At 41.1% G+C, this 17,293-nt stretch overlaps 1 protein-coding gene across 1 annotated transcript; it reads left to right on the top strand.

The window, feature by feature from the left end:
- Positions 1-274: 274 nt before the first annotated feature.
- LOC113009424 (uncharacterized) lies at positions 275-4,387 on the top strand. The gene is made up of 2 exons (XM_026147701.1): positions 275-739; positions 981-4,387. Exon 2 carries the CDS (start codon positions 1,403-1,405, stop codon positions 3,023-3,025), a length of 1,623 nt encoding a protein of 540 aa, XP_026003486.1. The 5' UTR covers positions 275-739; positions 981-1,402; the 3' UTR covers positions 3,026-4,387.
- Positions 4,388-17,293: the final 12,906 nt, after the last annotated feature.

The raw sequence follows: 17,293 nt of genomic DNA, 5'->3' as shown, positions 1-17,293 counted from the left end.
TGGGTCGAGTCAGCAATGCACTGACTGCCTGCTGCTATTCTTAGATGAAGAGTGTGTGTGCATGCAAATGAGGCAGCTGATGCAGAGCGCATGAGAGGACTATGCTTTCGGTTTTGTGTGTCATTCAGCTCTATAACTATTGTTTGCAAATGTGGATAAATGTCTGCAGTTAAAATGCTGGCTTAGTAAATAACAACATTGTAAATATATGGATGGTGACAGCGTTTCAAAATAGAATATAAGAATTGTTTGTGTTTAAAACCAACGTTTAGGTAAAGAAGATTTAAGGTGGATTTGAAGGCATAAACAAAAAATAAAAGGGTTACAGTCTGCAAGGGTTGTTAATTCATGAGCTGACTGGATGCAGAGTAAGTGGAGTGGTCATCCTGAGAGGATTGAATGATGCTCTAACTCTGTGGTCAAGTCAGACATAGGCTTTAAGCAACCATGAGCCACTAATAAGCGTGACAGATTAATGAGTATGTGTAAATTGAACTTGTTAAATAGTTTTGATAGGAGTAACTCAATGAGCACGCAATAAAGTGGACTTTTTAGGGGCAGTTTATCACTGACACCATAAAAAGCAACTTAATTAGTAGTTCAATAACAAATTGTAAAGATAACCTTTGTTATTTGATAAGACAGAGAAAATTCAGGTTACATATAGTGAATAAATAAGGAAATGTTAATCTCTGCATCATTCCACACTGAAATTTCAATTGTAGGGGATCATTTGGAGGTGAATTGTGTAGGACACGGGGAGACAGAAGAATCTCCCCATGAGTTTTCAGTGTGCATAGAAATTGAGGAGGCTGAACTGGAAGCCTGCCTGGGTCGTTGTTTTTGTTTATTTGAGGGTCTGCTGGAAGTTTGTGAAAACGACCACCTTGATATGTGGGAGCCTTCTCGGGCAGCGATTTTTTGTTAGACCTGTGGCAGGCTGTGCAACATGGAGAAAGCTTTGACATAATGTCATAAAGGTGATTTCTTGGTTTTAGACTTATTAGTACGGGATGCTTGAGGGTGTGTTGCTGTAAAGTATATAAGGGACGCGCAGCGCCGTTAATGGGTTTAAAATAAATGAAAAAATACTAATCCGAGGAACTATTGGAGAGGTAAGTATACGGAGGTGAGCGCGTTGCGCATAAGGGTTGCTGGTGTCATATATTAACACTTTGAGGGCGAATAATTTTGATTGAGTGTCAACGCTTGAGAACGCGAGGACAGCGTCTAAAGGGCTGGGTTAAACTTTGTGTATCACCGAGCAGGGGAAGAGGAGCCAGTGGTTGCGAGAACAGCGAGACGAAGACTGAAACTGAAAGTTAAGCGTGTCTGGGTGACCTAGACCAAGAAGGTGGAGTCGACCAACGCCATTGGAAGAGGTAAGTCTGTGTTTCAGAGAATGGCTGACAGATCGGGTGCGACACCTAGTAGGAAAAGGGGATGCAAACCTCTGAAGGATCAGCTCGAACAGCTTAAGAAAGCTGTTCGCTTGGCTTCCCCTGGAGTATCAAAATCAGCAGAGAAAGAGTGCCAAGCGATGGAGGTTGAGGTAAGTAAACCTATTATATCCCAACAGAAAGGGCTGGGTGATAAAATACCTCTGAGCTTGGTGTTAAAAACTGAAGGAGAAGTGTATGGACAAATGCATGAGGCCCTACGTGCGTCCATAGAGGCATTAACGGCATTGGAGGTTATAAAACAGAGAGTAATGCAGGGAGGGCCAGAAGAGGAGAATGAAGACCGTGCGACGTCATCAGAAGAAGACGATGAGGAGGACGAAGATGGAGGAGCTGAACCCCAACCAAGTACAAGCCTAATTTTGAGGAAAAAAAGTGTGAAGAGAGACCAAGCACAGAGACAGCCCATATTTAAGAGCTCAAAGGGGAAAGGAAAGTTGAGGAAGAGTAGAAGAGTGAGTTTTGAACAAGGAGCTCCTGACCCTGGTTTAAGTCTGCCTCTAATAGCAGGTCCAAAGAACGAACCAGTTTATCGCGCCTATAAGGTGAGAGATTTGGAAGCATTGGTTAAACAACTTCCACCAATAACCAAGGGAGAACATTGGGAAGGAGAAGAATTAGCGCTGGGCGACTTTCGCACTTTGGCCGGACGTTGTATGCTGGGTGGTGGGTTAGCAGATGTAGAGCAGATAGCTCAAACAACCAGATATGCAAATGACCTGAAATATCATGAGGTGCAGAGTGACTTAGCAGATGCAGTTCGGGAGAAGGACCCAACTCCTAACTTTGGAGCCATTCCAAAAATTATTTGGGATCCCAAAAAGAAACCCAGAGAGTGTTTAGCTAAAGCAAAGGAACAATGGTTGTTAGAAACAGGAATACATCCGGGGAAGGAGGGTGAAAGTAGAGCGTGGTTTCGTTCGGCAGTGCTGGCAGGGCTGCCCAATCAGGTTGCAGTTGACTTGGAAAAGAACCCAGATTTTGCCGTTGCAGACTCGGTGCAGTGGGAGAGACATGTGACCCACAGACTTCAGCAGGAACAGGATTTGACGAACAAACAAAAGAAAGAGTTAGATGAAGCACAGGCGCAGCTGCTTAGGCTGCAGCTGGGTGAGGCTCGCGAAAAATATAATGCGAAGAAAAAAGAACCGAAAGAACTAAATAAGACTATAATGGTGGCAAGGCCTCAGCCCGATCCTGTGCCTGACTGGCCAGATCAGGATCCGGGTCTCTACCCTGATGACCGTTGGCCCGCCAATGCACCAAGGCAGCGTCAACCCGTAGGGAATTGGGGGACCGGTGGACCGCAGAGAGGGCGTGGTGGATCCGTGAGGGGAGGACAAAGGGCTCGGAATCCGGGGAATCCTGGCAGAGTGTCTTGGACTGCGTGTCTGAGATGTGGAGCAGAAGGACACTGGGCCCGAGATTGCCCTGAACCGCCGCAGAACTATCAGGGGCGAGGCTATCAACCCCAGGCACGAGGAGGCCCAAGACAAAGAGTTGCTTACAGGGGAGCACATCAGGCTCCAAACCCGAATGCAGCACCAGCCCCCAGTACCCAGTAGCCGACTGGGGCTGGGAGGGGGAGCAATACTGATGGAGCCCGGAGAAACTGTACAGCGTGGGGACGGCAGAACCTATGCTGTCAATGATGATGATCCAGCATTGACACAGCTGGGAAAACAGACTTTGAAGCACCAATATGTGGTGTCCTCACAGGTGCCTGGAAAATCTCATGGGCAGGGACCTGCTTGTGAAACTGGGATCACCTTCAAAGACTCAATATCTAGTCCAGAACTCTGAACAACCCACTGCCAAAATCTACTGGGGGAGGCTAGTGGAAGAAGGTATTCTGAGACATTATCAGCTGTGGAAACCCTGGATAATGAGCCTGGCCGTCTATTCCCCACCGCGAGATCCTTTCCACGTTACACTCTTTTATGATAGGGAAGATAACGATATCTATTGGGAACAGTTCCAGTCTGATCTTGAGGGACAGACGTGGAATGTGCAAACACATAACATTTATGTTGGACCAGAAGGTGTGGCCGCGGCTGTGAAATTTACTGATGAACAACTGCCTTGGTACAATGTGGGAGAGGATTCAGCCCCTAACATTACATTGGCGGTCCACGAGGGTCATGGGCCAAGAGATCTGGGACCAATGGTCAAGCGGGCGCTGGACAACGCATGCTGGCAAGGCACCCAAATTCCAAATGTCTGGTATGCACCAAAATGTAAAATATATCGCATAACTTGTTTGTCCAACGATGCAGTGATCTTAGAACATAAAGAAATCTCCAGAATACATGGCAGGGAAAGAATGGATCATCCTGATGCAGTAGCTGAGCTCTCAAAATTGCCTGGTACTTTGTGGTCCGCAGGGCCCACAGATGTGGGTCTAGCTAGCTGTTCGCCTGTCCTGTTCCGGCTGAAGTATGACATACCATTTAACAGACCATAATAGAAGCACAAAACTGAAGACCAAAAGTGGTTCACATGTATTGACCTAGCGAATGCATTCTTTTGTCTCCCACTGCACGAGTCACTCAGAGACATTTTCTCATTCACATACAGAGGCCGCAAATTTAGGTACACACGCCTACCACAAGGCTTTGCACTCTCACCAGGAATTTTTAATCAGGTGTTGAAAGAGGCATTGTCCCCATGTCAACTGCCAGGGGGCTGTAAATTAATACAGTATGTTGATGATCTTCTTATTGCAGCCCCGTCAGCAGCGGCCTGTACGGCAGCATCGCTCGTGGTGTTGAACAGATTGGCGGAGTGTGGCTTCGAAGTGAGCAAAGAAAAACTGCAGTTGGTCCGGCCAGAGGTAACATTCCTGGGCCGGGTGATCGTACACAGATCAGTGGGGTTAATGAACACACACAGAGACCAAATTCTGACACATCCAAAACCAAGAACTGTGAAGGAGTTGCTTTCCTTTCTTGGCTTGACAGGTTACAGCAGGCAGTTCATTCCGAACTATGCGGGTAAAACGGCCCCTTTAAGGGACTTGATCAAGAAAGTTGGTGTTCGAAATCTGAAGGCTGAATTGCCTTGGACGCCGGACACAGAGACAGCGTTCATTTCACTAAAATAGGATTTGTCAAGAGCCACAGATCTGGCCACACCTAACTATGATGAGGCATTTTATCTTGATGTTTCAGAAACAAAGGGAGTTGTGAATGGTGTGTTGTTTCAGAAAAAAGGGGGAGGTAGGGATGTACTTATGTATGTCAGCATAAGATTAAATTCAACAGAAGTAAGGCATCCCACATGCACACAACACGCAGCAGGAGTAGCAAAGATAATTTAGAAAACAGCACATATAGTGAGGGAACACCCACTGAAAGTGCTTACTACACACAGTGTAGTGGCCTATGTGAACTCACAGGCATTCACAATGACTCCACTGACGCAACAAAGGTTCAGCAAAATTTTAGAGGCGCCAAATCTGATATTCACACATGAAGGAATAAATATGGCAGACCTAATGGGGTCAGGAGAACCACATGACTGTATTAAGAAAGCCCAGGTTGAAGGAAAAATCGAGGGACAACAGTCGGCCCAGAGAGCTGAAGTGATAGCCCTAACTCGAGCCCTGAGGTTGGCTAAAAACATGAGAGTGAACATCTACACTGACTCAGCATATGCGTTTGGAGCAGCTCATGTGGAACTGGCTCAGTGGAAGAGAGCCGGGTTCAGAACGGCCACTAATGCACCCATCTGTCACAAAAAGGCCCTGGAGGACCCAGACGAGGTAAGTATTATAAAATGCAAAGGCCACTCACAAGCAGACAGTATGGTGGCAAGAGGAAATCAGAAAGCTGACGAAGCCGCAAAGGAAGCAGCGGGCTACAAAGGACAGAGACAACTGGTGCAGGTAACCCCAGAAGAGGAGGTTAGCACTAACAGCATGGAAGAAGTTAGACAGGCTCAGGAGGAGACATCCCCAGAGGAAAAGGGGGTGTGGGAAAACAAAGGAGCCTGGCAAGATGGCGGTTTGTGGAAGGGGCCAGATGGGCGTCCCGCTTTAACGGCCAAAAATGGCGGAACAAAAGGTGAATGAGGCTCACGGGCTTGGTCACGTGGGAGTGAAACAGATGGAGAGAAATTTGTGCCGATGGTGGCATCCTGATTTGAGAAGGATGATACTGGAAAAGGCCAGAACGTGCCTAATTTGTGGGGCACACAACCCAAAGCCAGCAGTAAAACCTGAAGCTGGTAAGTTTCTCATGCCAGGAAGGCCAGGAGAAGAGGTCGTGATTGATTATACCGACATGATTGATACAGGCCCAGGTGGGGTGAGGTATTTGTTGGTGTGTGTGGATGTTTTGACTGGATGGCCCGAAGCATGGGCGACCAAATGTGAAGACGCGAAAAGCGTGATTAAGTGCTTAATCATTACATTCCAAGGCATGGGTTTCCCAGGAGAATTAGATCAGACAATGGTACTCACTTCAAGAATAAAGATTTGCAAGAGGTAGAGAGGATGAACCTAAATTTGGAAAACAAATTGGCTAAAATTTGTGCGCAGACAGGGCTAAATTGGGTCGCAGCCCTGCCCATTGCTTTGATGACCATAAGATGTTTATGATGATGTTAACTTTGTATTTCAGGTGCAGTTATAACTATTTTATACATATTGCATTTTGTGCTTTTAAAGGAGTTGTGGCTCAAATTTGTCTCTGGAGGGTCATGAGCCTTTGGCTAGCGCTATGATTAGCCAATCTACTGTGAGGATAATATGAGTTCATGAAGGATTGCACACGCTTACAGACACAGAGTTAAGAAACACACATGACAGTATTGATTCCAGGCAAAAGGCCTTAAATTCATTTAGCTTTTAACTGAACTTAAAGAAGGACCAAAGAGGAAGGAAAGCATATGTTTTGGTTAAGTCTGATACATTAGAATTAGAAGGTATTGTTACATTAAAAGGAGCAAAATGAAATAAAAAGGTTATACCAAAACAGGTGATAACATAGGAAATGTGAGGTTTTAAAATGAAGTTAGTGTTAACACATAGGAGTTGTTTCAAGGCAGCATTTAGCTATGATGAAATGTATACAGGAGTAATTGCTTATATGCTTAAACTTAATTGATTGAAGTGGTTGTTTTCTTTTGGAGTAGATTAACTTGCAGCAGCGACAACTTGTGCATAGGATGTTGATGATCAGATAAGGGAAAATAGAGCGAGCAACTGGACGTGAAACCAGCGCTTAAAAGGATTTTAAAGTGATGAGTAACGTTGAAGAGTATACATAAATACAAGTCAATAAGTTAAAAAGATAATTAGGATCAGGCTTTTAATTAAAGAGTCCCAGATAGGATAAGTTAGGGAGATGCAAGAAAAGGTGTTTTGTTTCCTTTGCAGAAGACTGATCTCGGCGACCACAGGAGGGGCAAGGATCCTGGAGATCTCGAGGTTCGAGACCACCAGAGAAGGGTCTGCGTGAGGACACAATGTATTGTGACCTCTGGTTTTCAGAGGTCAAAAGGGGGAGTGTCGAGGAGGGAAATTATTTTACTGCTATTGTTAAATAATTGTTATTGCATTAATAATATAATTTGCAGCATGGATATTGCACTCCAAGGTTTAAACAGTGTCTCTTTCAGAAAGACTGAGTTGCAGGCTGACAGGAAGTTATTTTGAGCCGCAGGCTAAGACGAGGCTTTAACAATGTAACAGATAGCTTTATCATTTTATATTAAGGTTTTAGTAGAGGTTCTTGATTAAAACATTTATTTAGTAGAAGACATACACATAGTCTCAGTGAGCTTCTGGTCTGGTAAAAGGTCAGTAGTGTAAGAGGTGACACAAAGAGCATGTGAGGTCAACACACACACACACACACACTTTAAATTAGATTTATTTAGAGGAACCGTCCTTGTTGTCTCAGCAAGAAAGAGGAACAATTCATTTTAAGATAAGAACGGAAAGTACCACGCCATGAAAATAGAAGATGATTTTCTAGGTGAAAAGTCATGATATTGATCTGATCTATGTATAAAATGTATGTGACGTATGAAGGGGCGTCAGTAAATAAACCCTGATGCTATAAAATATCTGTTCATGCTTTGATTAAGTTGAAGACTACTTCCTGTCTGCGTACAGAGTTTTCTTCCCACGCGTGTATTCATTAAAATCTTCGTTTGACTTCACCCGGCCGGACCAGTGTGGTTATTCTTCGATCACCTCTTGTACCCTTCCTCAATACTGAATCTTAACACTTATTTTTAATAAATATGCTAATAGTAAAGATTAGTCAGTACCAAGGCGATGTGCTGAAGATAACTTTATTATCACTACAATCTCTAAAAATGTGAGTAAAAAGTACAGTGATGCTATATGATGATGTGTCAGATCTAATAGACTGATATTTTAATCAGTGATGAGAGAGAAAATGAGGTTTTCATTCTTCTTTCTATTCTTTTAGGTAAGTGCTGCATAGTTTTCTCTTAAAGAAAAATATCACATTGCAAAGTGAAAATATAAACTATCACATTTTGAAAAAGAAAACCCCCCTTCTATGTCACAGAAAGCATTTAATATGCTCATGAAAAACCAAGGCCCTCCCTCAGACGATCACACACAAAGTCAGATTAGATCACACACATACTTGTGGTTGATCATGTTTATGCATAAGACAGAACCAGTCAAGATGTGACTCAGTGGGTCGAAACCTCATCTCCGAGCCATTTCCAGTCTCTGTGACTCGACACGTCAACCGGATGTAAGTTAACACGGGTGAGAGGCTCTGTTTCTCTGACTTTTGATCGTCTTCTTTGCTCAGCTAAAGATATTTTTTTCTGGGTCTGACTGAGAACATTTTTTAAAAGACTCACTTTTTAAAAAGTCTGTCATTCGCTTTCTTAATGTTATAAAATTGTAATTAAGATTGTGTTGTCCACTATATAATGTTTGCAAAATGATCAAAAGAGGTTGTAAACAAATAAAAAAATGGGTATAGTATAATTACCATATGAATTTTTTTTCATAGTTCAGTGTTTATTCTTAATATCGTATCGTCTTTGGTGTTTTCATGTATAATAAAAAGTGTAGGTGTGATAAACTTAAGCTTCAACTTACACCTTTTAGGTAAAAAGTTTGTATTTACTGGAGTATAAATATTTGAACATGCATGCACTGGATAAATTAACTGAAATGAAGTGCAGATATTCTCTTTTGACTAAAAAGTGGACCCATGACTCATTAGAGTTTTTCAAAAAATGCCACGGTAAGTGCGTCATTTCTGAATGTTTTCCTTAAACTTCAAATACCTGTTTCTTATCGTTACACACTTTCTGACCGATGATAGAATTTATAAACCTGGTGAGGTGGCTTTTGTTTGTCGTGCCATTCATTTCTAGGTCACTGGGAGAAGTGAATGCTTGGCTGAGCTTGAGATGTGCTCATTGAAGGATCTCTGCATTGCTGTTTCCCATGTGTGTGTGAGGTATGTGTGCATGCATGCGTGTGCATTGAAGCAATGAACCTTTGCCCCAAAAACTCAAAAGAGACACACACCCGCGCACATATGCACGGAAATTTCTGCACTACTCGTTCAGCTTTTTCAGTTTCCACGTCTCAAGCTCAGCACATACCGAGAAATAAAAAGCAGCCTTTCTTTACCTGTTCAAAACTCAAAGCTTTTGAGCTGACAATGTTTTGTTTAAGCTCTGCAGCTGACCGGCATCTTTTCAAGTTATCCAGTTTTTGCTGGGCTGATTCAGGACCCCGGGCTTTATATTCAGCATGCCTGAGCCAGAGGTCTCAAAAAGTCACGTATCAAATATGATACACTTGGCACTACAGGGTTAAGAATTGTTCAGAAGGGTTCTGTGTGTTTAGGCACTGCATTTCCTAATAGCTTATTCACAGCAACTCCCGACATTCAATTTCAGCATTCAGCATATCGTAGTGCTTGAGAAAAAGACCTCATCTCTGTGTCACCATATGACTCTGCACACATCACACGTGCCATGAGTCAAATGATCAAGCAACATATAGAGAGCTGTGGTTACGGCAACAACCTATTATTGAGCTGTCATTGTCTGGCCATTTGCCATAAGCGCAACTTGATGCATTAAGAGTGACAATTCTGAAATGATAGCTAGGATTTTGTTTCACTTCACTGTAAGTGCAGGGCAATCACACTACAGTTAGAGCTGGAAGTGAATCACAGTATGGAAACAACATCAAGAAATGGTAACATCTAGTGGGAATATGGGCCAATTTCAGCTGTCTGAAGTGGCATCAATTTATTTAGCCAAAGATAGATGGTGTGTCTTAGCAACAAGCAAGCTTCTACCAAATTTCTGTTTCGAATAATTAATTGCAATGGCACAATGCTGTATGTGCCATTACACATACAGCATTGTGCCTAAACATAATATCTGCTTATAGATAAAAAAAAAAAGCAAATGTTTGAGGTGTTGGTTTTCATACTAAATGTAGAAGAAATGGATGGGTGTAAGCTTTCAGCAGCAGCAACATTTGATTTAGTCAAAAGGATCTCCAAAAGTGCAAGGGTTGTTTCTTGTTGGCTGTGGTCCAAGGAGGAAGAAACTATAAAGCAGTAAAGGTAAAGTCTGATCTATGGTCGCTACAGGCCTTAAATGATCTGCTGCTAATGCAGCTAACACCTGACTGTTGCATGATCTGGTATTACAGAGTCTAAGCTTTTGATGTGGCACACAAAGGACCGATATCCTAAGTACATATTTTTTTGGGGGGGAAACAAAATAAAGAACTTAACTCTTAATGAAGAGTTAAAATCAAATAGTGATGTGTTGCCTTACATTACTTGTGTGATGAACATTTGCTTAATGCAGTTTAAAATGTTTAATTGTGCCTCAGTGCTCCATCAAAGCAAAGCTGTTAAATCATGTTAAATCAGCAGTTTATAATGGCTTGGCTCACAGCAAACAATGAGATACCTGAATTTGTACTCCGATCCAAGATTTGATGGATTGTTACAGAGTCGTTTCAAACCAAGAAAGCCTCAGTTCAAAATTTGGTATTTACTGAAAAATAATAAACTATTTCAAGGTGACTGTCACTACAAAATATAAACCAAATCAAGGCAAATCATCTCATGTCATCATTTGACAAAAAAAAAGTCACTCCAAAATCACAAAACAAGGAGAGTCAATTATGACTTCACATCTTGTGCAAAACAAAACAATTTAAAACATGCTATTCCTGCTCTTGTGGGAAATGTTTCCTCTGCAGTGCTCATAAAATCCATCCAGTTGTAGAAAGTGGAGATACAACTATGAAACCAAATGTGGTGCTGCGTGTGCATCAGAGATGCTCACAGGCGATTAAAAAAAATGTAATATTTGTGATATTTGATTATCAGTGATTAGAAAATAAGATAACTGATTGTCACTTCAGACTCAGGTTAGAGTGGGGGAGAGCATAGTAAGTGTATTTTCTCTTGAGTCAGTTCCCAGTCTACATGACGGTCTAACACTGCTCTAAACTCCTTATCTAGTCTCTAATGTTCTTCTGTGGGGAAAACTCATTTTGACCACTTGTATTTACCTCATCAGTCTTTTGGACATAACTCAATCCATGAATTTGGGTAAAGTTAACCACAACGGCCCACCTTAGTGCTGATGTCTGTCAGTCTCATGCTATATAAACAAAAGCCCAAGATCCTCAAACTTTGGGGGTGTTTTTGTTACTTAGGCCAGACAGAGTGACTTGAGCTTGAAGGTGCTCATAAAATGATTTTACTCTGGACTACAAACAGCTGTTGAGCAGGGCAAAATTTCTCCAAGCTGGACTAAAGTAAATTACCTTGAAATGTTCATTCCTTTGGCAAATTATCTTTAGTTAGTTCAGAGGGGCAGGCACTATGAGAGCTTTGTCTGGGTTTAGCGCCAATTAGGCTGTCCTATTCAAGATTAAGAGATCAGAGGCAAAACTCCTCCAATATCCCCCAGGTTTATGTCAGAGACTCCAGGTTGTACATTAAGTGTCTCAAGACAAAAAGAGAAGATTCTGGAAATCCTCTTAGAAGTAAGTGACAGTCGAGGGGTTTTCTGCCTAGAGAAACGCTGAAGTAATAAATGTTTATCTGGTGGCCTCAATAGACCATTTTTAGAAGAACTGCGAGTTCTACAAACTGAAGTGCTTGATTTGTTTTTCCAGTTTCATGCTTATTAATGTCATGAATTATACCTGCGATGACTCACAGTGCTGTGAGAGATGCCTTTTGGCAGCATGACTCCACCTGGTGAGTCGACAGCACGCCAGCTGCCACTGTTTGATAATCTAGTTACTCGCAGGCTGGTAACCACTTAATCGATGTAGTAAAAAGAATGAGTGCCCTTTAAGTAATTGCAGGGAGTGCTTCCTGCCAGAACAATCAGTTATTTAAAAGTTTGTTGTTTTTTTGCTTACTTTTCCACAAAGTTAACTGACCCAGTACTAATCTAAAGCCAGGGTTTTTGCCAGTATACTACCAGTCTGGTGGCCTTAACTGACCTCCTCCCACAGGTCTTAGGTGGTAGGTTAGTTTATTAACTAATGTAAACTGTTAAACTTGTGAATATTTACAGTTCTTTGCTAAAGTTGTTGTTTTGTTTGTTTTCCATATTTGCTATACTAACATGTTTCAAATTATTAAACAAATTAACAGTGAAAGACAACCAAAGTAAATACAACATGCAGTTTTGTATTTGAATCATGAATTAACAACATTTTTTGGAAATCTGCATTCAGTTTTCTTATCCACACCCAGGCTTAATTACTGCCAGACCAAGAGATCACTTAAACAGACTTGACTCACAAAGTCAAGTAGGCTACAAGATCTCAAAGAATCTAAAGAAACTCACAGAAAGATAAGAAACAAAGTCTTTGACATCTATCAGCATAGAAAGAGTTACAAAACAATTCCAAAGGCTTTGAGACTTCAGGAAACCAGAGTGAGATCCACTGTCCACAAACGAAACGGCATTGACCCTTCCCAGGAGTTTCTGACTTATCAAAATTACTCCAAGAGTCCATCAATGACTCAAAGAACACCAGAACAACATCTAAAGAACTGCAGGCCTCACTTGCCTCAGTTAAGGTCAGTTTTTATGATTCAGCAATAAGAAAGGGCCTGGGCAAAAATGGCATCAATGGGAGATTTCTGAGGTAAAACCCACTGCTGACCAAAAAAAACATTTAGGGTCATATTTGCTAAAACACAAATCTTGATGATCCAAAAAAATATTTAAGAAATATTCTGTGGACGTTGTTGAGAATAGATTCCTTATTATACATCAGAGTTAACAAGAATATAGTTTGCGATTGCTTGCAACATTATAATATTGCGGTTAATGGGTGTAAGTATACAAAATAGAAAATAGGCCTGGAATGGGAACAAAGAACTGGAGTGCAGGGCAGAAGGACAATTAACCCCCACCCCCAGGGCAGGAAGCAGGAGTTACTGAGGGTGAGGGGCAGCCAAAGGGCAAACGGACACTGCCTTAAAAGGAGATGGGGGTCAGGGTGTCAGCACCCTTGGCCACTGTACTAGTGTATTTCCATAGTGGGGGTGTTTCCTGTAGGGGGAAGGAGACCATAGGTTATAACTGTAACTGTTGTATGGAGTTCTTTAGATCAGCCTTTAGCATGGGACTGCATAGGAATGCAGTGTGCTGATCTCCAGATGCATCTGTAAGAATAATGGGCAATAAAAGGATTGTGTAAAACATGGAAACATCTCAGCGTGATCTCTAACAGGACCAAAAGAATCGCAGAGACCGGCGTTGTCTCAACAACGTACAAGACAAAAATGCAACGTTTTGGAAGCTTTGCATCTAATTATATCTGGTGTAAAGGACCTGGATGACTTGCCACAACTCATGGAACCTCTGAGGGTTTTAGAAAGGCCTAGTAGAGTCTGGCAATGTAAATTAGGTTTTTACCCTTAATACGTTCAATCATCATTGTGTAGCAAATGCTACTATATTTGGAAAAACAGAATTCTAAAAAAGTTAAAAATAAAAATGCAATAAATGCCAAATCTTATGATTTAGTACTGTTCAGCTAATATCCATCCACATATTCCCACGAGTAATGGTAGGCTGAAGTCTTCACTGTTTGTTATTAATGTCAGCTATGATTCAGTGCTCTCCAGGCCTACATGCACGAGTTACTTTCTCTTGATGCTCATCCCTTGTTGCTCCTCTGTCCTCCTGTGTACAGAACGGCACACACCCAGGCAAGCTTACTAATTAGCAATTAGCATAACTGCCAGGTGAATAGCGCTAAGTGAATTGAATACCGCGTCAAATTGTACTGAATCACCACAGCATTAAAAACCAACCTCCACCGAGGCGAGAGCTGAGATGGAGTCATTAGCAGTTAGCTGTTGGCAGAACGATGCCAGCTGACAGGACAAAAAAAGTTGCACTCTCTGCTTTGTAACTTCTGATCAAGTTTTAATGAGCCATCTCAACCTAGCAATGTGAGCCTACCACAGTGAGATACAGAAGGCATTCAGCAAAAGATGTAAATTGGTTAAAAGACCAAAATTACTGCTCAAAAAAACATGCCCTATAAGCAAAAGATGCCAGTGTCGTTACAAAAGTTAAGTGTTTACCTCATTATTTTTTGTCACAGTCATAATATGCTGCTTTCAGAAGCCGTCAGACTCCTTGTTTGATTCACAGTTAGACTTCTCGGGGGAAATCACTGAATGTATTAACCAGACTTAAAGATAAATCGAGGCTTGCATACAATAGGTAGAAGGGATGCTGTATTAAAATTGTCAGCACATCAAACACGGACTCTATCCACATTGCCGCATCATTGGGTTGCAGTGAATTGAAAACATTTGGAGGGGAAAAAAAGCACTTTCTCACACAAGGCCCACAGGATTAGATTTTACTGGCTTCACTACCTCTTAAGCAGCAGGTATACACACAGCTCTGTCTTCGCTGACTTAGCAGTTTTCACAGTGTCTTGTAATCAGTACTGATGTCTTCTTCTGTCCAGCTGTCTTATGGCATGCTTATGTTTGGTTCCCTTCTGCAGCATCCACTGTGCCTCTAAAAAGTAAGGATTCTCACAGGCATGAACAACTAAAGCAGACATTCATGCATGAAAGAACACTGAGATTGCAAAGTGCAAATCCGAAATACGTGCAGCTATAATTACCACCATTGTTTAGAAAGCACACTCATATCTCTGAAAGGTAATTACTTTGTTTTCTTCAGTCATCTTACCCTTTGATCCCTAATATAAATCTTCACACTAAGACAAACTGCTGCATTTATTGTTTGAGGCACACCATCTTAGTCCTTCAGTATGGAGCTCTGGAACTGGAATATACGGCTTGAAATTACACTCAAGTAGTGGGAATCATATTGTGTTGTAGAAAATCAACTCCTTGTAGATACTTTATCATCCCTAAAGACATGCGTTTACGGCATTCGGCTGTTCTCTCACCACTGCATCGGCACAGCAGTACAGTGTTATTGTTGTTACTAGTCTTGAAAAATCATCCTTCTGCTCTATACTTAGAAGGTACAGAAACAACAAAGAAGCTGTGTTCTTTCCTGTGTTCACTGTTCTCTGATTGGAAGAAGCATTTGTAGTTTTGTGTGGAACATGGCAAGAACAGCTACTGCTGTTTACTGGACCGAATGTGTTGTATGAACTGAAGATAGAGCTTGTTAGTTTCTTTGGGTGCTGTGCAAGTAGTGTTTATGAGTCTAATAATAATAATGTAATATTTGGAGCATCTTTAATTGCACTTGTAGTGTACACAACTACATTATATATTAAAATAGATATGAACTGCATTTACTCTAGTTTTTTAACAAGTTTCACCAGATATTCAGTGTTGTTCGAGGTCTTTTCTAAGAATATGATTTCTTAAAGCACGGCTTCACAAAGGCTAAGGTAGGGAAACGGGCTGCTTCAAATAGCAGCACAAAAGCACTTATTTTAATAGAGTCGACAACTCACTGCAAAATAACATGTTTGGGATTTCTTGTTTGTTATACTACTGAGCTGGATCAAATAACAAGGCCGTCCTGATCTCGCTTGAAAGGGGGCAGTTCAGACTATAACTAGTCCACCCACTCAGGAACTGCCAAGATAATAGGACATGGTTGTAAGAAGAAATGGGTATTCTTGTGTCAATCTGCATTTGTCTCTTTTTTTTCCCTTTTTTGTCCTTGTTTCAAATCAAGTTGGGCAATGTGGATTGCATACAAATTCGCAAGAATCCCCCTGCTGTTAAAGACAGAGAATCTGAAGACATGATGGCACGTTAAATGTTACATTTTTGTCAGTTTTAATGTGGCAGAGTCCTCAAAAGTGAATCATATTTGGAATGTTCTCGGCATTGACAAATATTGTGCTCTTGGCAAAGACTTCTGTATTGTGTAAGTTCTGGAGTGTTTGTTTCGTGGAACGCAAGCCAGACCGAAGCTGGCATTACGCTCAACACGACTTCAAATTTGGACTGCTGGCATTTGTCAAAATGAGCATTAAAACAAAAATAATAAATAAATAAATAAATAAATACTTCTATTAAACGTTTCTTTGCTTTTGTCACAGTCAACGGTGAAGAGAGAACTCAAATACAGAGTGTGAAAAGAAAAAGACTGAAATGAAAGGGAGCACTGGAGGATGACGGCATGAACACAGAAAAATGACATAGGAGGGAAAAGCCTGGGAAATACACAGGGAATTAAACACTATTGAAATAACCAACTCAAAATGTAAGATGAAGCTAAATATGGACCAAAAACTCAAAGCTAGAGTTATTAAACCCTAGAATATTGAACCCTCTAAACTGCATAAATACTAAATAGTACCAAGAACTCATACAGTGCAGTTTAAGTTCGGTATAAATTCAAGCGACTGTGTGTAAAATGAAAAAAATTAATAAATTAAAAAAAAAAACCCTGACAACAGGAAGTGGGTGGGACACAAAACTAACTTTTCTCAACTTTCAGACAAGCATTTGAAGCAACTGCCAATGAGAGTGATTGGCATATGATCTGGTAGTAAATACATTAGACGGTCACCTAGGCAACCGGAGCCTGGAACGTTGCAAACAAGCCGGCAAAGTGATGTGCAATGAGCAAATCACTTGCAATATGTACGCCGCTAAAATCTCAGCATTATGAGACTGAAAGAAGCGGCTTTGGCTCCGGAGCTAAAGTGGATTGTCTGCAATTCTGAAGGTTGGTGGTCTGGTGGCTTCTCCAGTCTGCATGTCAAAGTATCCTTGGGCAAGGTTAAATCCTTAGTTGCCCATGATGTGCATGTAAATGCTGCACAAGGTGTTCAGGTATATTAAAATAAACTTCTATGAATGCTTGCGCAGATTGTGCTTGTATAAATGCTTTTATCTATGATCGGATGAATGAGGCTTGTAGTAAAAAAGCACTCAGTCATTCTCAGTCAGAGTAGAAAAGCGCTATAGTAATGTAATACCTCAGGGCAAGAATCAACACTCAGTCTACAAATCTTTCAAATCAAAACTTCAAACACTAGAAAGCAGAAAAGCCAAAAATAATATATATTAAGAAAGTAAAAAAACAAAAACAAAGATCCAATCTAGGAATCATGACACTCTTATAGTCCTTCCATCTATGTTATTCCAATCCAACTCAGGGTCAATCGCTTATCCCAGTTGTCAGGCGCATGAAGCAGGGCACACCCCTACTAAAATACAGGCACTAACACTTTAATATTGGGGTGGATAAAAAAAAATAAATATATATATATATATATATATATATATATATATATATATATATATATATATATATATATATATATATATATATATATATATATATGA

This window comes from Astatotilapia calliptera, chromosome 17, assembly GCF_900246225.1.
Source record: "Astatotilapia calliptera chromosome 17, fAstCal1.2, whole genome shotgun sequence".
NCBI classification, from domain to species: Eukaryota; Metazoa; Chordata; class Actinopteri; order Cichliformes; family Cichlidae; genus Astatotilapia; species Astatotilapia calliptera.
The sequence above is the reverse complement of the archived record's forward strand: the minus strand, read 5'-3'. Positions and strand labels throughout refer to the sequence as shown.

What these genes read in the sequence shown, in the direction of transcription:
- LOC113009424 (XM_026147701.1), top strand. Translation starts at nt 1,403, where the DNA reads ATGGCTGACAGATCGGGTGCGACACCTAGTAGGAAAAGGGGATGCAAA.